This window comes from Pempheris klunzingeri, chromosome 13, assembly GCF_042242105.1.
Source record: "Pempheris klunzingeri isolate RE-2024b chromosome 13, fPemKlu1.hap1, whole genome shotgun sequence".
NCBI classification, from domain to species: Eukaryota; Metazoa; Chordata; class Actinopteri; order Acropomatiformes; family Pempheridae; genus Pempheris; species Pempheris klunzingeri.
The window spans coordinates 21886911-21908672 of NC_092024.1; the positions used below are offsets into that span (position 1 = coordinate 21886911).

The 21762-nt window shown below is 43.1% G+C and overlaps 1 protein-coding gene across 1 annotated transcript in view; it reads right to left on the reverse strand.

The window, feature by feature from the left end:
- Window positions 1–21762, reverse strand: part of atrn (attractin) — a 112174-nt gene that overhangs the window by 48697 nt on the left and 41715 nt on the right. Inside the window, exons 18-25 of the mRNA XM_070841789.1 lie at window positions 21299–21544; window positions 20490–20627; window positions 18687–18780; window positions 17728–17780; window positions 15865–15959; window positions 14159–14237; window positions 13366–13523; window positions 6247–6308 (exon numbers count right to left, since the gene is read on the reverse strand). Coding sequence (XP_070697890.1) covers window positions 6247–6308; window positions 13366–13523; window positions 14159–14237; window positions 15865–15959; window positions 17728–17780; window positions 18687–18780; window positions 20490–20627; window positions 21299–21544 — 925 coding nt within the window. The remainder of the gene's footprint in view (window positions 1–6246; window positions 6309–13365; window positions 13524–14158; window positions 14238–15864; window positions 15960–17727; window positions 17781–18686; window positions 18781–20489; window positions 20628–21298; window positions 21545–21762) is intronic.

Below are 21762 nucleotides of genomic sequence, written 5' to 3' on the forward strand. Positions count from 1 at the left end.
GCAGAGCACAGCGTCACAAATGCGGCTCTCCTTTAACCTGCCCAGACTGCCATCGTTACTTATGCTGAACACCTAACCTGTTCCAGAGGAGGTTATGTTCACAGTTATGGATTTAAATAGGCTGTAAAAAAAAAAAAAAAAAGAAAGAAAACGCTGCCTTTTCACTAAATCTGTCCAAGGCAATATTCTTTACATGCAATATAGATTCTCATCTGAGGGAACGTTCTATATCCATATGTTCTATATATGCAGCTTGGTGAGCCATAACATAGTAATGTTCCAGAACAAAGTTTATGGCCACGGGAACCTGGCCACTATACTTACACTGTGGGTTATGTTTTTATGCTTGGTCCTGATGTATTGCAGCTAATAGAAAACCAATTAGAAAACTGATTATCCTATTATTATCATATATATACAGTCAAAATGTACTTTTTTTTTTACTAAAAACTGAAGTTATTTCCATGTGTCCTACATTATAGGACAGTCAGACCTAACTGCACCTCTTGAGTACAATGTTTTAAGATGCTGATGAAGAAAACCTGGATTAACAAAGGAAGTTGTAGCGTTGACTGAGGCTTCCGATGCAAACAGAAAACTAATGTACTTGAGAATTTGAGTCAAAGTTTGTCTCTCTGGCGAGAATTTAAATCTCCTTGAATGCAGCAGGGTGATTCATTAATATCATCAAATCCCAGCCTCCCACACGCCCACCCAGACTTGGCCCAGGGCGGGCAGCCTGCTGGTACCCCTCCTTTTAATGCCTCTGCCCAAACCAAATTAGGTCTGCCCTCCGTTCAAACAGTCGGCAAAGCAATATCAACAAAAAAAAAAAAATCACTAATCATTTTAAGTACACAACCGTGATGTAACGCTGAAAAGTGAGGTGAATTATGATTTTTAAATGTGTTTTCTAATAATTCTATCATCTCAAAGAGGGTGACGTTGTTCGAGCTTGTTGAGGCTGCCTGGTGTTAATTCACATGAGCTCTGTGTGGATCTCTGGTTTTTTTGTTTCACACAAAGGGTAATATCACACTCAGTCTGTCTCAGGTCAACCACAAACCAGTCTGGACATAGTTTGGAGCGATCTTAGCATCTGCAACAAATACCAACCACTCTATGTTGGCCTACATAACGTCTGTCATCACATAAAAGACTAGACACATTGTGCGCAAGAACCACGCTTTTAATGATAATTTACTACATTTCTTACGAAGCTGTAGCAAGTGTAACTTCAGGGCCTGTTGATTTCACCGGTTATGGCAACTGTCGCCGGTAAATTTACTCTGCTGTGACCAAGTAACAGTAATTTTATGAGCTGATGCAATAAGGAAAATTAAATTCTTGGCTGAGGTCTCGTTCAAATGCTCACTCGTTGGTAGTTTTCACCACAAAGGTGCATTCAGTGCAGCTGAGTCCAGATATTTTGACTATACGAATGTGTCAGTGAGTGCACTGAAACCTCATATTAGCTTCAGGTGAACTTTAAGAATGTATTGTTGCATTGAATAATGCAAAACAACTAGATTTCCTTCCAGTGTAGTCAGACCACCAAGATCAATATGGAGTCAATGTGGAGACAAGGGATGACTACATCTCCCCATAACTCTTTAAACATACATATGGCATGAGGGTATTGTGACATTATACACTCCATTCAGAACTTATTCTTTAAGAGAGAAACAGATTCAAGTATGTTTGACTAGTGACACTTTCGGGTGCACAATGCTGCCAACATCAGGGCTTCACTTCCCACTGGGACCAGTCATGTACTAAAAATATATATAAGCGCTCACGTTGGATCTAAGTACCCACCAGAAAGCACAAGTTATTTTAATATTAGCTGTCAAGCAGCACGGATGTGCCAAGGAGGTACACTCTCAGGGGAAGCAGAATTTTCTGGGACATCACGCATCAGTGTCACGCTGACGATTAGAGGGTTAAGTCAAGTTTTTAAGAAGTAAACAGCACAGTGGGCCAACGTGTGGTCAGTGTTCTAGAAGAGCAGCTCAGAAACTCTCTTCTCTGATGTATCCATCAGAAACAAAAAACAAAAATATACACAGGTCCCACAACAAAGAACCGGGATCCCACTGCAGGTTAGAGAACCTGACAGTTTTATCATCCAGCTTTGACCTTGTTTTTCCAGAAATATTAGTTGCTTTAAAGCATTTTGTCTCTTGTGCTGCTCACTGCTGTAAGCTGGTAAATACTGCAGAGCTCACTGCTTCACTGACACATAAACATTTGGCTGAATAGGACATTAAAGTGTTCTTATGTAATTTGGTTAATTATATATTCAAGTACCATTGATTCTCCATGGCACACAGATGTAACCTCTGTGGGTTAACTTCATGTGCATATGCAGCTTTGCTGCACCACTGAACACTGGCTTCATACGGAACATAAGCCACACAGAAACATAAACAAACTAACTTTTTTCCCTTTTGAAGGCGTTTGACTTTATATATAATGTAGCCTACATTTCTCTCACCCAGCAAGTTACCAGCAGACTTCAAAAATAGCCACAACTGCAGAAATATTTCCATTACAAATATGTCTCAGCGTGCAATGTTAAAAAAGCTGCACTTTATGACAGCTCTTTTAGCTTCGTCCATCCACCAGTTTGGACTTATGTAGCCAAGAAATCTGTCATTCAGGTCACTTTTACTTCAAAGGGCAGCAAGAAGTTTTTAAATTAAAAATATGACAGCTTGAGTGAAAAAAAAAAAAAACAGCTCAAGAATACATTTTCATTGCATTTCCAAAACTGTTTGGGAAATTTCACATTCTCCAGGGCTTTTCCAGGCCTGGAAAGAAGCACTAAATTTTCACAACTAAAGACAACATTCAAATTTGTAAACCGTTCATGAAAAGGTTTTCGATAAATGCTGGGACTGTGAAAGTCTTCAAACAGGGAGAAAAGGTGTTAACTTTTGAAATGATTCAACACAACGAGCCTAAGGTGAGAAGCTGCTAGACAGCTGGACATGAATATGTGACTGCATCTTGTTGTTATTAACGCTGATGTTTACTGTCCTGGTCGGTGGCCGGAGAATGCTCGTGGGGCTAACTTTGCTGGTGCTGCAGATAAGGGGATGGCACAGACTTCATCTGTCCCCACAGGGAACGTGGCACGGAGAGGTAAAACACAGAGAGCAAGCAAGAAAGACCTCAAGACGCACAGAAAGTCAGAGTGAAGAAGAGCAAACAATTTCCACGTTAATTAGCATCCCTCTCCTCCCCCGCAACACAAACAATGCGGCGCCCAAAGAACCAGAAGCAAACAGGGACAAGGCTGAGAGCTCGCTAACTTTAGGTCTCTACTCATCTGTGCTGAATCAGTGGCAGGCAGCACACACATCAAAAAAAAGACTGAGCTGTGGGATTAAGAGCAAGTCAGAGGGAGTGGTGGGGGGCTGGGAGGAAAGAAAACAGAGGAGGAAGGGAGGAAGAGACGGGATGGAACAAGGGAGATAGGCAGAGGGAGGAATAGAGGAGGAAAACAGAACAGAGGGGGGAGATGAGAGCTAGAGATGAAAGGAGAACGAGACGAGGACAGCATGAGGGGGAGGGAAAGAGGGAGAGAGAAGCAGGGATAGAAGCAAAGCAAGGGATGGAAGAAGAGAGTAGGAGAGAAGGAGAAGGGGGGGGTGAAAAAATGATGAGTGAAGGAGAGGAGGCAGAGATGGCAGAGGAAAGGAAAGCAAAGGAAGACAGAAGGGGGGATATGGTAAGCCAGAAATGAAAAGAGGCAGAAAAGGTAAGAGAGAAGGAGAAAGGAGGTGAAGAGAAAGATAGAGCGTGTGACACAGAGAGGTGAGAGAGAGAGAGAGAGAGAGAGAGAGAGAGAGAGAGAGAGAGAGAGAGAGAGAGAGAGAGAGAGAGAGAGAGAGAGAGAGAGGTTGTTCTGTTCATGGATTGCAGCGATACCTGCTTCCTGGAAACAGCAGGCGCAGGTTGCACGCTTGCTTCGAATGCTGACATGCAAACATTCAAATGCTGACGTATGTGTATAAACATATGAGCATCATGAGCGAGTAACTGCAGGGTCGGCATTTGTATGCAAAGAGAGCGATGTGTATAACAGCACTTGTAGTCCTGCAGCTTTTAAAGCTGAAGACCGTCCACAATAAATCTCAGTGTGGAGAGCGATTTATTCCGTCGATGCTTAAACATACGGTTATCGAACATCACCGTATTGGCAAGGGACAGACTGCAAAACAAATAAAAGAGAATATTTCAAATCAGCCCTATCAAATCTCCGTCTGTAAATGGCTGCTGAATCAATACAAACAGCATGACTTGGAACAGCCAGCATTTTTCAGACCATTGTGGAGAGAAAGAAACATGAAAAATTCCCACAATTCTCCTCTGGGTTACAGGCACACAAACACACTTACAGAATACACAGGAGGAACAAAATACACACATGCAGTGAGGCATGCATGGAACACTCTTGTCGACCCCATTTTTGGTCCCTCTCATTTTTAAATCAATAACACATTACAGCAGTTCCTGAAGACGAAGACTGCGGGCCCGAGGATTCATCACGGCACTGCACGTGTGCTCAGCCCCGCCAGCAGGACCAGCGTCTCCATCATCACAAAGCAGCATGTTCCTCTGCTAAGAATCCTTGAGAAATGTGTATAAAGTTTCAGATTCTCATCACGGCCCAAAAGAAAGAGCAGAACTGTATGTCAGGGTGACATGCACAGCAGATGCAGAATACCCTGCATGCATGGTGAACTTTAAAAGAGCAATTAAATGGCAGCTGATGGTATTGGTTTTGTGTCAGTGGCTTCTCACCTTCCTCCACATGTAAGAGTTTACTCCAGGGTGTGTCTGTGCAGCGTGAGCACACTTCTGACCGCATCCATCAGCGATGGTGACGAATTTCAGTGGAAACTCTGGATTATTATCAGATGAAATGTTCCCCACTAGATCTTAAATGCATCTTCCAATCCGCCTAATGTGAGTCTAAAGTTTAGACAGAAGCCCCCGCCACTGTTCTGTCTGCGACACGCCAAGAACACAACAACGAATCTAAACGGCAACTAATGCTGCCACCAGTAGCACTGAGGCTTCCCTGTCCACAACACCTAGCAATGACTCTGGACAAGAAGTAGTCCCACAAGGAAACACGGCTCTGAAGCAAAAAAAATTATGATGATGAGGCAAACAAGCAAGCATTGGAACTGAGGGACCAAATAAAGTAGCTTAAAGCGACTAAAAGTTGGTGAAAGCTCCACTGATCAATTTTGTATATTAATACTGAAACAGATTACTTTAACATGAGAGTCTCTGAATATATTATCTGTCCATAACTGTTTATTTTCTTTCTATCCTCATTTTATATGTATTTTATTATTTCATTAGTCTGCTCTTTTTTATTTTGTAAAGCACTTAGAACGGCATTTGCATATGAAAGGTGCCAGCATAGAAGTAAAAAGTATTATTAGTGTTGTTATAACTACTCGCAGTGACAAACCCAGAGAGGATCATCTTCAAACTTTTCAGTTCTGTGCAGGTTTATTCAGCTCATTGTTTCTATTCCGTGTAAATCTAGCAGGCAATTTGATGCCATGACGACACACAGCCATGACAGTGCATACAGAGGACCTGCACCTTTCAGCTTGTCCTCAAGTTTTTTTCCTTCCCACTGACCAGAAAAATAATAATGAGAGAGATTGGACGCTAACTCAAATGTCAACATGCTTCATTCTACATAAAGAATGCACTACTTTCAGCTGTGGTACTACATGATTGGTGTTCGACATAACTAGTGTGCTGTTGGATTAAATGTGGACACATTTCCAAGGGAATCTGGGCTAAGTAACACATTCATATTTGAGAGCAGATAGATTTTTTCATAGACCTCTGGTCCACCAAGTAAATGCCATTAGGTATGCGTTAGTGCTTGTGTGTGCATGATGTGGGTGAATAAAATAAGAGAGTGGGAGTTGCATGTTTGTGCATTTGCTTGTGCGTGCTGACAGTTAAACCAGCTCCTATAAGCCAGTGAGCTGCAGCGCTTCTTCATAGTAATGGCTGGCACACAGGCACAGCAGAGCAGCTTCGGTGATCCATCACTGTGGTTCACACTGCATCTCACACACACACACACTCACACACACACACACACACACACACCAGTCGAAGGCAACTGCTGCCACTTGAACACCAACACATCTGTGGTTTGGTCTAAGTGAACTGACAGAAGGGAAGAGGAGAGCTACTCACCTGAAGAACGTGACAAAGAACTGCACCAGATCCATGAAGTTACTGTGCTGGGAAAAGGCGATCTACAGAAAGGGAAAGAAAGGACTGCTTTAATAAGGGGGGTTTTAAAACAACAGGTCAGCATTATACTCTCATAAACATGCAGGCATTAGGCTGGAGTTGACCTTGTAGATGTGACAAAAGGCACACAAATGAGCAGGAGAGATAACGCAGCCTCTGCTCTGTGCCTGTGTTGTGGGTTATATATGTACTGTGCCGTCAAACTGTGCCTTTATCTGCATACATTGCAGCGTGCGTACTTCTGGGTAGTTCAGAGGTTAAATTGCAGTCTCAAGATTAAGGATTATCAAGGGTTTTCTCTTCCTTATTTTATTCACAACTACTAGGAGGTTCCCAGTCTGTCAGCTTGTCCCAGTTTCAGACTGCACACCTGTCAGAGACAACACACCAGCACACGGGCCTCTCAGCTGCCCACAGCCTGCACAGAGGAAGAGAAAACTCATTCCTGCACGTGGGCAGAAATATTCACTTTGTAATCACCACAAGAGCAATTGTACTAACGACATCCTGTCTTAATCAAGGTTGCCAGGGGTAACGTTGGCAGTGTTATACCACCTCCCGACCTCGGCCCCTCCTCCTGCTGCTACTCCTCTTTACTCCTGCATCCCCCCCCCCCCCCAAAAATGCCTCACAATGAAAGTATGCACACTGCAACAACACAACACTGCCTCTCTCTGGCAGCATCGGGGTACTGCGCCTCCTGCTTCTGCCCGCAGCAACGCCCCCCCCCTCCCTGCACACCGTTACTCCACGGTGACACCTTGGACCAGAACTTAGCACGGCTCCTGCTTATTATTCCTCGGAAAAGTAGGGATTTGCATACGATTCCAGGAGAAGGGAATTGTGGGAGGGCAAATGCCAGAAAACCCACCTGTTCACGTGTCAGATTAGTCCAGGAATACTGAATATGGGATCAAGACTTACAATACATGCATAGAAAGACTTGATGGGTCAGACTGTGTATAAACCTACAGTGACTTTACACCAGAACACAGGGCCAAAGGCATTGGCCTCTGTGGTGAGATGATGGGGGGGCGTGTGTGTGTTTTGTGAACGGCCCGGGGTCTAATTTACTTGTGTAGTCAGCGCCATCTGGCTCACTAATGTGCTGCTGTTGATTACTGTTGAGGGCTGAATCCTCAGTGTGATCATTTTCCTCTAGACTGTTGCAAACTGAAGTGAAGTTCAGGGAGCCAATACGTCCAGAGAAAACATATATCGCACTGGGCGGAAGATCAGCTGCTTCATGTCAATCAGACTGGGAGCCTTCACCAAGTATTTTATCTATTCAGTGTTTTGTGCTGTTTAAAAGGTGCCATTAAGATTAGTTTTAATTTTTAAATAACCGTCCCTAAAGACCTTAAGTTCCCAGCACCAACCTTGATGTCTTATCCTTACTTGTTATTTCTAACCAACATTAAATGCTCCAATATAGCTAATTTATAGTCACAAATGACTCAGCAGTACTCAAAATAGTGTAACTAATCAGCTAAACCACTCACTGCTTTAGCACTATTCTTAACTGGGGGGCACAGAAAATATAGCAGTGGCTGAGTTGAGATAAAAACGTGTCACGTGAACAATATTTTTGGCGTCTTAATACTTCTCACTCACTCTTTGACATTACAGTCCAGAATACTCTGAAGCGGCGGCTCCACCTCCCAGATCCTGCTCACTTCCTCAGTGCTTCTCCAACATGAGCAGGACTTTAACAAGTCTTGTTCGTACCTTCACCAAAGAGCAATTTTTAGAAATGATTCCATTTCTGAGAAGCCAATCAGGTACTTGTAATTAAGAGAAAATTATCGGGAAAGAATACTTTACTTCCTGTGCTGATGAATGTAAATGGGTGGTAAAAATGAAAGGATTAAAGAGAAATTATTAGAAATTATATGAACCTGTGAGTGGCAAGGGACTCGTTTAAGAGCAAAGCTTAGAATTATCAAAAGAGGCCTTGTCAGCTGGAGCACTGAAACCTGAACAAAGCCATCTACTTCTATAGGTGATTACAGATACGTAAAGCTCTCTCCTAATGACACAGTATCTCCTTTCAGCGACGTGATCACTTCTAACACCAGAAAAGGCAACGATAGGAGCATCAGCGTCATGTCATCACGGTATAATTCCAGTTTGAAAAGTACAAGCAGGCGGTCTTACTGAGAAGATGTGCGATAACAGTTATTGTAGCAGCTAATCTCAAGTGTCAGCCGTGTGTCGTGCTCTGTCACCAAGAGGCAGGCTGACGGTGGCGGCAGGAGGCCCCGGTGACGCCCTCGTTATGTGCCCAGCAGAGGGTGACTCTTTAGGTGCCACAAAGGATCTCGCAGCAGGGCCTGTCAGCCTGCCGCAGGGCATTAAGTCTGGAAATATTCTGCCTTTAATGGCTTCTGACAGCCGCTTGAACTATATTGGAGTTTGAAGAAAAGTGTCGTTATCAGTGAAAGAGGGGGGAGGGGGGCGCTCAACAGGTTCCATCAAAAAAGGAGAGGACAGAAGGAGATTGAATATTGGTGGAGCTGGAATATGTGTCTGTAAGATACCTGTATGCATGTGTGCGGATGTGCACCTTCCAAGTCTGTCAGAAGGAGCTCTGTGCAGGACTCTGTGGCACTCAGCTAACACAGACAGCTGGTCAAGCCACAAGCCAAATGCAGATTAATGTTTTCTTGTGGAAGTTTGTTTCACCAAACTTCTGTAGTAATCTGCCATCAGTTAGAGGTTTTAAAAACTTCAGTTCAAATATATTCTTTGTCTATGAGCTTATGATTACGAGTTTTAATATTTTTAACCATACAAGAACTGTGGATTTACAGTCAGTCAGTGCAGCACACCGGTACAGAGCAGTAGGACAGATAGGCTGGGCTGCATAAAACGCTTCTACAGTCACTGATGGTTCCCAGTTGATGACCAACTTTCCCTCTAGTGCCACCAAAAGGCCCCGACAACTGTTGGATGGATTGCCACGAAATTCAGTGCAGACGTTCGTGGACCCCTCAGGAGGAACTTTTCATTTATCGTCATTATCGACCCGCAAAACTAATGACATCCCCACCAGCCTCCGTTAACTTGGTGTTAATATAAACTATAGCATTTAACATTGTGCCCTCCAAACATCAGCATGCTACCATGTAGCTCTCACAGAGGCTCTTAGTATTGTACACAGTTATTATTATCAATTTAAATTTGCTGTAAAGAAAATGAGTAGCTGGTTGAATTTCAAATTTCTGTTTGACAAAAGTATGCTGTTCAAATTAATGATTGAACCACTGAAAACATTCATCAAAACATTTGTCTGATGTAAAGTCAGAGGATGTAATATAATGTTTAACAGTGGAACACAGCAGATTAAGTGTTGGATTTATCATTAAATATACTTTTTGTTACATAGACATAAAAAATGTAAACTTTTAAAAAAATTCTATTTAACTAGTTTTGTAATGTTTAATTTGCACTCAATATATTCAAGGTAAAACCATTAATTATTTTTTTTATCTATTTATTCATGGATTTTTTTCATTCAGTAATATAATATCTATTTTTATTTTATCTTTTTTCCATTTTAAATAGCAGCTACCTGGCTGATTTCAGGTTGTCCAGACCACTGTTGTAAGCCACAGTTTTTGTATCCTAACCTCTCTGTGATCCGTATCAACATTCACTCATCAGGCAGCCATTCGTGGCCCAGATAAACACTACACGAGCCCACACAGATACACAGAGCGGCCCTGCCAGCTGATAGCTACAGCTGCTGCTACTCCACAGCAGGGTATTAAATTGGAGGCTGTTCTAATCTCTACCATATCATGACATGTTCACTAAGGCACGGAACAGGAGATCACAGCTCTTTAATGTAATTAGTCTGGGATTTGCGTTTCATTACAAACATCATTAAATTCAGATCTATTCTTCATCAGGAAAGGAAAAAAGGGAAAAAGAGCGGTGGCAGAACTCCTCGCTGACTAATCTCAGTGCAATTGATTTTGCTTTGATGATCCGAGTTGCTCGACGGTGATGAAGTCATCAAAGATTTCACTTTGACCATTGGAGAAGATCTCATTTTCGGAGGGTGACAATGAATATATGAATGTGTTTTTCTTAACATCTGTGCTTTTCAGAAGTTTTGTACATTTATTTGATACCTATTAGGAGGATAACTGTTCTACACTGCAAGCACTGGAGCTGAACTGTTCTGTGTTGGGAGTAAAATGATGTGTTCCACTGATGTAGTGCAACAGATTGAGTGGTGAATGCAACAAGTGGAGTCGATTCAAATGGGCAAAAACAACCTCGCTTGCAAATGGTACGCATGCTGCTCTAGTGCTACTTCTGACCATGTGAAAGCAAACAGAAGCAACCTTGAGGTGGTGTGTCGAGAGCCGACAGAGACAGCCGAGATAGAGATGGAGAGAGAGCGTGTGTGTGTGTGTGTGTGTGTGTGAGCTCTGTACAGCTGCACACTAAAACAGAGAGAGAGAGGGCTTAGCTTGCACACAGCCCACTCTGAATGCAGCATGTGTTTCAACTTAACATTCCACTTTGCCCTTGCTCTTTCTCAGCTGCTGTTTATGAACCGTTTTCCAACACTCCGATCTCTGCCTGCCAACACTGGAGGACCAACCGCCTACGATTAAAACACAGACACACACAGCAATTCGACACTGCAGTAGAGGACTGAAGGCAAAGAGACTGAGAAAAGGCAACACAAGAAAAATGAAGGGCTATTATTAAGAAGAAATGGTTAAAAAAAATTGTTGACACGAGAAAAGAGAAAGTGGAAAATGTTACCTCGCTGGCGAAGGTAAAGCTCCATGAGTGCAAGGAAGAAAAATGACACGCTAGCAGACCTGCGCGCCTTAGTTTGAAGGACAGGGGTGAACTTCTATATAATCCCACCCACCAATACAGAAGGTGAGGTGGACCAGAGAGGCTGAGAGGGGGGACGGCTCTCTCAATTCAGCTCAGCTCTCCATTCTGCTCTGGTCCTCCTGAGGCTGACTGGCAGCAGCTGGAGTTCAGAAGCTGAGAGAACTAAAAGCCCTCACAGGGCAGGACATGGAAGATGGAGGCAGGATTTTTTCTCCCCTTGAGGAGGAGGGCAGAGGGAAGGAGCTCGCACAGGGCAACCAGTCAAATCACATCCAGAACTGATCGGGGAGGCACACAGACAGGCTGCACCGAGTGCACAAAAAAAAAGCCAGGCCTGGAGCACCTCATGCTCCCAAACCAGCAGCAGCCAATCCTGGCAGCGCATTTATGCACTGCATCAAACTTAGTATTGATGCTGCATTTACTCTCTCCTCTATCATGCTGCAAAAACACCAATGTACCAACCATGGATGTACCTGAATGTTAAAAACCAGCTTAAAAACACTGAATTGTTTTATTAAGAGCTGTGAGCATGTAGATATGAAGCTATATGGAGTATAATATATTCTACTGATGCATTTGAGTACAGCAGTTGTGTGATCAGAGTCAGACCTAATTTGTTCAAGAGGTACTGACGTCTGTTGGTACATCCTTGTCTTGATATACAAGTAATCAGCTGAGTTATACTGTGACAGAGCACCACAGGCAAAAAGTATTTAAACTGCATCAAAAGTTCATTCATTAAACGCTTCCTGGTGTTCAAGTTCATGATTTTTGCAAATAAAGTAAACACAGGCATTAAAGATCAATATTACATTGACAAGAGTTTACAGTGGACTTACAGTAAGAGCAGTACTGAGGGACAGTAGCCATCCACACGGCAGCTGTGATCGTAGCTCTGCTGCACAAACACACACTTCCAGCTACCAGGCCAGCAGACACAGAGCCCTATTCACGACCACTGCCAAAGAGCCACATCAACACTGGAGAAAAGCTCCTGCACACCGAGCACAGGAAACTGCCCACCCACCCCTACTGACCAAATTTTACTGGTGACTGCCAGCATTTACATTTTGCCACTTTACCAGCCAACTTTCTGCTTTATAGAGTAGAAAAGTGGTTTGTAACTCAGACAAGCTGACCAGTCACAGTGAAAATTGAGCGTAGCTTTGCTGCACTTTGATCCAAAAAAAAAAAAAATACTCATGACAGCTTAGCCTGTTAAAGTCTGTCCTCAGTTACACTTAAGTAAATCACACTCCTATTAAGTCATGCTGTTCTTGAACTGTGCATGTGAAGGAGCAGCATGACTTGGCTGTAATGCTGCACTGTGTAAACTTTAGGTTGGAAGCCCTAAATGATGTGAGACACATCTTTTATGACTGTTTGTCATAAGTATAAGTGCAACATGGAAGACATGTGGTTTAACCCTTCGGAGTCTAGGACCGCCACACGGCGCCAAAGTCACATGTCGCACGTTTGAAAACGTAAAGCTGTGACACAAGCACGCAGGTGCTCAGTTCAAAGACTGTTGGAAAGCGGACACTTCAAACTTTTTACAAGTGTTTGAATTTTGTCGATCGGCCTGTTAACACTAAATTTATGAAGAGCCAAAGTCGCGCACTACAGCTCTTCTACGAGTTAGAAGATGTTGAATGTGGGGAAGAACGTTCTGATTCTGAGGAAGACTCCTTTCAGAGGATGAAGTGGATGCTGCGCGTGAAGACGAACGAGAGGAGGTGTCCACGCAGACCCCCGATCCTCCAAAGATCCAACTAGTTCCTACTCGGATTTTGTGTTTCTTTTGCACTTTTACATACAGTGTGTCCATATATTATGTCAAAATAAATAAATACTTGTAGAATCAGATAGGTGAGGTTGTGCTGAAAAGAAAGACACAAAGAAAGGCAAGCTAAGCAGTTTCAATGGGAAACATGGGTAAAATGAAAAGTAGTAAAAGACGCTGTTTTACCCCAGACTGTGAAGGGTTAAACACTTTGCAGAAGTCTGTAGTTAGTCTTCATGTACCTTTTCCCCAAAATGTAAGTGTGTGCGTTTGTTTTAGCAAAGCGTGTGATGACTGGTTCAAAGGCAGAAACACTTGTCACACATGTTTAGTGCAGCTTGACTACAATGTCAAATTGTTCTACTGTAGCATTCTCATGCTGTACGTTTAGGGTGAACTAAGCTTACTTGAATCTTAATGGGCCACGTAAAGTTGCTGACGTAGACAAAGAACGTGATGTTTGGGTTGTTGCGGAAATCAAAGTTCTCGTTAGAGAAGCTGTCTTTGAACTCCTTGATGTTGCTCCGGGAGATGATGGGGATCTCCTCCCCGGTCTGGGTGCCTGCTGAAGGACAGAGAGAAGAACAGAAAAGAGGGATGGGAGGAGAAGGGAAACAAGAGGACAGAATATTAAGGAGGTTATTGATGAAGAGATGGAGGACGAGGAAATATGGGCGGGGGGGAAACCAAGTAAGAAATCCACAAGGTAAAGACCTCTCGTGACAGGGACAGAGGAGCAAATCAAACATGACAGCACTCTCTGCTTATGATACTAAATATATTTTTCAACAATTAAGTCATATGAGAAGTAAGTAAGTTCTTAGCTGTAACCTGCATTTAGCCAAACTGCTCTCTGCTGTATTAAACTGAAGCAAAGCCTGGAGCTGTGAGGACAGAGGATGGGTGAGAGCTGTCACCTGACGGCTCACTAAACTCTGTCTGAGGTGTTCAGCTAACAATTCATTTCATTATCAACAAAGTCTAAACAATGTGCCCAAGACTGCATCTTCAAACTGCTTTTTTTGTTTCAAGTGGTATTAAAGAAAAGGCAGAAAACCCTCTCACTTGAGAAGCTAGATCCAGAGCAGGTTTGGCATTTTTGCTTGATGAGCGACTGAGTGATTATCAAAATCAGTGGCGATTGATTTTGTGTCCTCATCAGATTGTTTCAGCTCCACTGGGCTGTTTGCTCAGACCTACCGGTGAAGCTCGTGGCCCAGGTTATGTTCAGGTTGAAGTTCTTCGAGGCATTTATGAACATGTCGAGATCCCGGTTTGGCTGAGGAGGAAGAGAGGACACAGAGAGCATGCAGTCAGTATCATCATCATCATCATCATCGTTAACGCCCGTCTAGTTCCACATACCATATAAATGCACAGTGGAAAAGGACAAACCAGAGAAAAGCAGCAAGGCCTCTGTGCTTCACTGTAAATACAGACTCACTGCCCCACACCAGCTGTACAAACAGTTACTGTATGACAGACTAGAACAAATTTGCACAGCTAATGGATACTGAATTAGACAAACAAATGTTTGAGCAAGAGTCAGTGATGTAAATGATATGTATTATTATACTGTTAGTGCAGCTGTAACATGTTATCAGCTTTGATAGCGTCAAGTAGGTAGAAATCAAGACCTGATTAATGTTTAATGTGACCGAAAACAACCATTTAAATATGGCGAGGATGAACGGTGGAAGAGGCTCTATCATGAAGATTCTAAATATTTTCTTAATTTATTATTAACGATGTATAATTAGACATTGTTATTATTTATTTTATATTTAAAGTTTTCTCTTTGTTTCCTTGTAACACTCATCTTCTCTTCTGAGGCATCATTTAGCATTTGGCTGCTTTACATCATCATCCAGAAGGTCTTCACTTGCCCATTTCCACTGGATATACATTAAATTAGAGAAGCCAGACATAGTCAAAATGACATTTCCTCTGACTCCAAAGACTCATTTTTGCACAGCTCTGGCTGACAAAGGCATCGCCGTTTGCAGAGTTTACTACCACTTGGTAAAAGTTTTGTCAGGGGAACGAAACCATCTGGATTATTAAATCAGAGCCTTGTGTTTCAGTTTCAGCTCCAGATGCTGCAGCCAGGTAAGCAGGACTGGACAAGCTTTCAGTTGCTGGGAAAACATCTGTGTGACTGAGTCACTAATGTCTGCGCTCATCACTGGCAGAAGAGAAAATAATAAAACACACCAATTTTAGTGCTGTTAGCTTTGGATGGTATTGTTAGACAGTTTCTCACTTGATGGAGCATTGAGGGGAAGCAGGAGCTCGTTATCAACTTGAATTTTTAAGATTAATTTGATTTTTAAAACAAATATTTTGTATTCAAGTGTTTTGAATGCCACTTCTGATTGTTCTCTTTAATGTGGAGCAAAGGATTATTGTGTCTTTGAATGAAGCATTGTGAATTTCTCTGTGCGTGTGTCTCTCCAATGAAAGGCATGCATCCCTTAATTTACTGATTTGAATTCTTTCAGATAAACTGACGGATTAAATGTTTGGGCCCCGAAATTGGTTCTTAAAAAAAAAGAAAAAGGTACAAAGTAAAATAAATAGAACAATAAAAACTCTTTGCAGAAGCTCTACTACTCTACAGCAACATATTATATTTGTTCTTGTGCATAAGTCTCTGAAAAAAAAAAAAAGATCTTGACTAACTTTCTCATTATTACTTTTATGTGTCATTCACTGTTAATTATCGTCACTAAAATGGTGAAGGTAAAAGTGTCCTCAGCACAAACTTGTTTGACAACAACTGACGGAGGAGAAAGAAGAAAAAAAATAATCACCATCATCATCATGTGGTGCTGACTACACAATCTTTAATCCTAATAAGAGTGACAGCTGCTGTGACGGTGGGGCGTTCACTGTCAGAGACATACCTCCTCAGGTGTGGCCACGAAGTTGATGGCGGTGTAGTAGCGGTCGTCCTCCTGCGACAGGCTGAAGGTGAACTGGTAGTCGATGAGGAGTGTGTCTGTTTGAAGTGATCGAGCCGGCGGTGTGGGAGAGCGTGGTGGGGATTACAAAAGAAGAAGAAGAAGAATAGCTCGATTAGTTTAGTTTGAAAGTCACACAAGAACATGTTTTCACACAGCGCCCCGGGGCAGGAAATCACGCAGATCCTCGTTCTTCTCTATTCCGAAAATTCTATTGATTTTTTTTTTTGGATGGACCTGAACATTTTCGTGTGTGATGTCTATATCTGCACTGAAGGTCATGAGAGGCTGGGCTACACGGCTGACTGCAAACCTGCATTAAACGTCAGCCGGAGATGACTGGAACTATACCACAACAATACTGTATATAAAAAGTCAGCGAGCTCGCAAACACCAATGATGACAGCATGAAGCACTGACCTGAACAACAAAACTCATTTCCTTTCACAATTACCAGCTACTCTACTCCAAAGTTTCATAAACCTTTTCATGCTGGTTCACCTCATTGTGGGAAAACAACAGCTGCCACCGAGAAACATTTTAACCTTTGGGGTGTTAATACCTCCGTTACACAGGAGACACACACACACAATGAGGCTGAGTTGAACCACTCAACCAGTGTTTGGAACTGCTGGCACACAGTAATGTCCAGCACATACTGTGAAAAGCAAAGAAAGTATCAATTCATCTTCCCACTTTGAGGTCTCTCTCTGCCTCCTGTTGTTGGGGCAGTCCAATAAAAACCACCTAAACATTATTACAGTGTTTTCATTACTGATTTAATCAGTTGATCTCCAAAATATCAGAATCCCAGAGCCAGAAGTGACGTCTTGTTTTGTCCCAACAGTCCAACACCCACAGAAATTCAATCTACGCTGCTCAAAAAAAATTAAGGGAGCACTTAAATCACACATCAGAGCTCGATGAAAACCAAAATCCAACTCGTAATGTGACTCAGAAGTGTGTATGGTCCCCACATGCCTGTATGCACTCCCAACAATGTCTGGGCACACTCCTGATGAGACGGTGGATGGCGTACTGGGGGGGAGGGGGTTCCTCCCCAGACCTGGATCAGGGCATCACTGAGCTCCTGGACAGTCTGTGGATATTACTTGGCCACGTCGGATGCACTGATACATGACATCCCAAAGGTTCTCAGTTGGATTCAGGTCTGGGGAACATGAGGGCCAGTGAAAGGCATCAGTGCCTTCGTCATCCAGGAGCTGCCTACGCACTCTGGCCACATGAGGCCGGGCATTGTCCTGCACCAGGAGGAGCCCAGAAACATGCACAGCGGTAGCCTGCTGGCTCTGGCAGCGCTCCTCCTGTTCCTCCTCTCACAAAAGGAGCAGATACCGTCCCTGCTGCTGGGCTGAAGCCATCCTATGCGCCCTGTCCCTGGAGTTTAATTGACTTGGTATTATACTGTGATGATTAAATGTTCCCTTCATTTCTTTGAGCAGTTTATAATAATATAAAACAGCAAATAATCTGCAGACGGTCCTTGAGAAGCTGCACTACATTTCACTTTAATCTCACTTTCAAATTCCCACCACCTGTGACTTGTTTAAAAGAACTTTTTCTCCTCTGGCTGTTACTTCTTTAAAACATCAAACTAGTTGAGACCTACTTTGATTTAGGAGTCATGTAACTGCCTCGACATTGACCTGAACATGGGAGATGAATAAGGTCTCACAGTGATTTCTTAATGGCCCCCGCCCACTCCCACCCCTGAGTCCCCCTATAGACACACACACACGCACACACATACACATTTAAGTTGGTAATTGGAATTCCACCACTTACAGTAGCATGTTCCTTTGAGAGGGTTGCCTTGGTAACGATTCTCGACTTCACACCTGAAAGAGAGAGGTGGGGGGGCACACGAATGGAAATGAGACAGAACATGAGGGAAGACAAGCAGGCAGACAGGGAGAGAGGTGAATTAGGAGGACTTAATTGCTGATAAAAACAAAGAGAAAGCAGAATCTACAGATCACACATGGAGCTGATAGCTCAGAGTTGACAGTCTTGACCTTCAGTCAGCAAAAGCAGTACCACAATGAGAAGAAAAACAGAGACGGAGAGGCTGAAAGACATCACCGACAGACACCTTCTAACTACAAACACTTCAGAAATGTAAAATGATGAAAAGAAAAGCCTAATTTTCACGAAGATGACCACTCACTTCTGACACTGTATCTCAATTTTTAATGGGTTTTGGGAAGCCCTATGCTAATGAAGGTCAGGGTTAAGACGTTCAGCGCTGGGAGAACTAATGAACAGCTGCTACTTTAGTGTGCCAAAACAAAGGACATGGAGGGTACAGAGTGTTTTCTTCTCAAACTATTAACATGTGGCCTTGCAGGTCTTTGAAAAATTACATTGAAGTGATTCAACATTTGTGCGCACAAGAAGTAGTTTTCTGCTTTTGAAAACATGCAAATACAGATTTATATATCAAGTCTCACATCTCTGTAGCTTCCAGCATTACAGAGGACAGTGATGAGCTGCTGATTGTTCTCCAGTGATTTACTTCAGCATACAACCACAATGCAACAATTAGCAAGTAAAATCACCTGGCTCTTATTCAGATTAGTTTGGAAGTTGATTACACAACCTTGTGTTTTAACCTGACAGTTCCTGGGCCATCTCAAGGTCTTCCTACCGACAGCAGAGCCCAAGTGGAGATGAACATGTGAAAGCACAGAGGCAGGACAGAGGTGGAAAGAAAAGGACACGGGGGTGGAAAAGGTGGAACTCACAGGTGGCAGCGATCTCCTTTGATGCCCTTTGTGGTGCAGAAGCACTTGCCGTTGTTAGGGTTGCACATGCTGGCGTGGCCGTTACACTTGCAGGCTGAACAAAACACATGAAACAGAAAAGTGCCTCAGTAGGACAAAACAATTCAAAACAACACACTGCTACACAATATTGAATGTATTGTATTATATATATAAGATTGACTCTTGTGTATTATGTATGGGAGCTCCTTTATTCTTTGTAGAATGTCTAAGTATGAACTGACAAAGTTCAATAATCATAATAATGTGCACTGAGTACATCTGCTGGAGCATTCAGCCTTTGGGCTAAAGGTAACAAATACGTTGCTTCTACTCAATAAAAGTTCATTCCTGTATGTCCTGTATGCACTTTGACACAGTAACAACAGGTTTGATGCCGATTCTGCTTTCCTGAACGTTTCCTGCATCCCAATGTGCCGTCAGATGTTCCTGGTTCACCCTCACTAAACACTTTCTCTGTCTGCTTGAATGCCTTTCAGCACCACCTCATCCAATTCTGCTCCTCTCTTCAGAGTGTTGAAGACATGTGACCACAGATCTGATAGTAAAAAAGTTCATTACTGATCTTTGATTGAAGCGGTTCAGGTATATGTACAGTATAAATGTGGTGCTTTGGCTTTGTTATAGCAAAGTTACACCCCCCTCCCTCCCTGAAGGTTAGTTAATCATTGCTGCCTCGGCTTTGAGGACCCCCAGGAGTCCCCAGGCACCATCTTTTTCCGAGCCACACCCAGATACAACCCTGTCTCACAGAGGTGAGTGTCTCATTCTCCAAGGTGAAGACAAGAGGGAAAAAAAAAAAAATGCCCCCCATCTAGAAGTTTAGCTTCAGAGCCAGTTCTGAGCACAGAGGTGAGCCCCACTTTACCGCTGCATCTCCCACACAGGCTCCAGCTCTCATCCAATCAGAGGCGGCTTTCTGCATCCCAAGAGAGTGTTTGTGCAGCCGTTAACAGATGCCAAATGTCTATTAGTTTTGGTGATTTTGAGGCCCAGTTTTATCACACCTGTATGAATGTTAATGTCATTTGTAAAGAACACTGAGCCTGCTGGCATAAACAGCTGCGAAATTGGTAGAAATCTGTGTAACACTGGGGGACAGCTGGCAGCACAACAAGCCATATTATGACTTTATCCCCATCTCCATACACGTGTGTTATCTGGATTAGTTGTACATCATCTCCTTTTTGAGGTATTGATTGTGCGCTTGTTAGTTATACTCCCGCTGCCTCCTGAGTCATACTAACATTATGAATGTCATGATTAGCTGTGAAGTACAAAAAAATACCTGTTAATTACTCTGGGTGGCACTTTTCCATACAACCAGAAGGCAGAAAATAAGAAGCATGAACAACGAATGCATAATTCTGACAAGATGAGGATATGCAGAGAGGCCAGCTTGCTGATTGGCTGTCATGGACGTTAAACCAAGCAAATACATATTTCAGAGGGACATGAGGAATTACAGCTTGCCAAAAAACACAAAACACACAAAACATACACTGTGGCTGTAATATACCAGTAAGCTAAATTAAGCTGTCAAAGGAATGGACAATTGATTTGTTGTCTGATTGAGTGTCAGTAGTCGCGGTAAAGCGGGATAAATCTTTAATATCCCATGGGACCGCTTTACTGTGCAGCCAGGAAGCAGGAAAATGGCCGACATAAAACTAAACTGTAAAATACTGACAAGTTAAATGAAGCTGTGCCAGAAAGAGTGACTGGTTGATTTAGTGCTGGACAGAATGGCCCACGGATACTCACGCTGGCAGCTGCCCCCGTTGGTCGGATCTCCGTAGAAGCCGGAGATGCAGCTCTCGCAGTGACGACCGGTTGTCAGGTCCTCACACTTTTCGCACACGCTCTCGTTGACACACTGGCTGTGGCCGTTGCACTGACAAGCTGCCAAAGAGTAAACAAAGCACATACTGAATGAACACCGCACACCAAAATTAAATAAAAAAAGTTTACTATTAAACAGCCACAGGCCCAAACTAATGAATTATTATGTTAATTTACTCTCCGCTGGTGCTGCACGCCAGGTCCTCACGTGACAAACAATGTTACTTTGACAGTCTTTACTGCTTACAGGTTTCTTTGTCACAATTTACTACTTAGATCTACTCATCTGAGGAAATGAATGAGTGTAACAATCCCTTTAGTGGGAAAACGTTTTCAGATACTCTGGTTATTACAGAATACACAAGGGGATCGGTTTACTCGTCACAAAGAGCCCAAATCAGCCGGAGAAAATTGTTGAATGATGTTTTCTGCGGCTCTGAAGTAGCCTTCCAAAAGTAAAAAACGACTGATGGGTCATCTCAGCTTGGAGTTCAGCCTTAAAACAGATTTTAACAGAAAGCCTGAATTTGATTCTAGACGTGTGGGGTTTGAAGGAGGTGTGCACTGAGAAGGCAGAGGGAGTCTAAAGACAGACACTATTGGGTTGCATTATGGGAAGCACAGCATTCAGCGCTAAAGACTAAAACTCGTGATATCTCAGCCTCTGCTGATTCAATCTTGACCTCCAAGACAGAAATTTGCATTTTCAAATGATTAACATTCTTCCCTACCTGGGCAGTGAATGAAGGACCAATTGTATTTGGCCTCGCCGGGGCACATGCTGGCATTGAGGGCCGGCTGGGGGTTGGCGGGCAGGCCGGGGAGCGTGGACGGGGCCGGGACCGATGTCTGGAAAGGCCCGCGGTACGAACCCTCGATGCACTGACCTTTGCCTGTGTTACTGGGGTCGGTGCACCAACCACAGCCGGGCTGGTCCAAACACTGGCCACATGTTCGGTACCCAGAACAGTTCTCCGCTGCAGCAAAGCACAGCACAGCAGCAGCTAGACATCAGTGCAGGACATTTATTCCTCTGAAGCCTGATATTATCAGGTGGATTTGAAAAAGACAACATATTCTGTGTTGTAAAACCAGAGTCGGGCTGATAGTTAAACAGCAAGGAAAGCATGACAGAACGTACATTAAAGGAATAGCTCCATATTTTGGGATGTATGCTTATTTGCTTTCTTTTCAA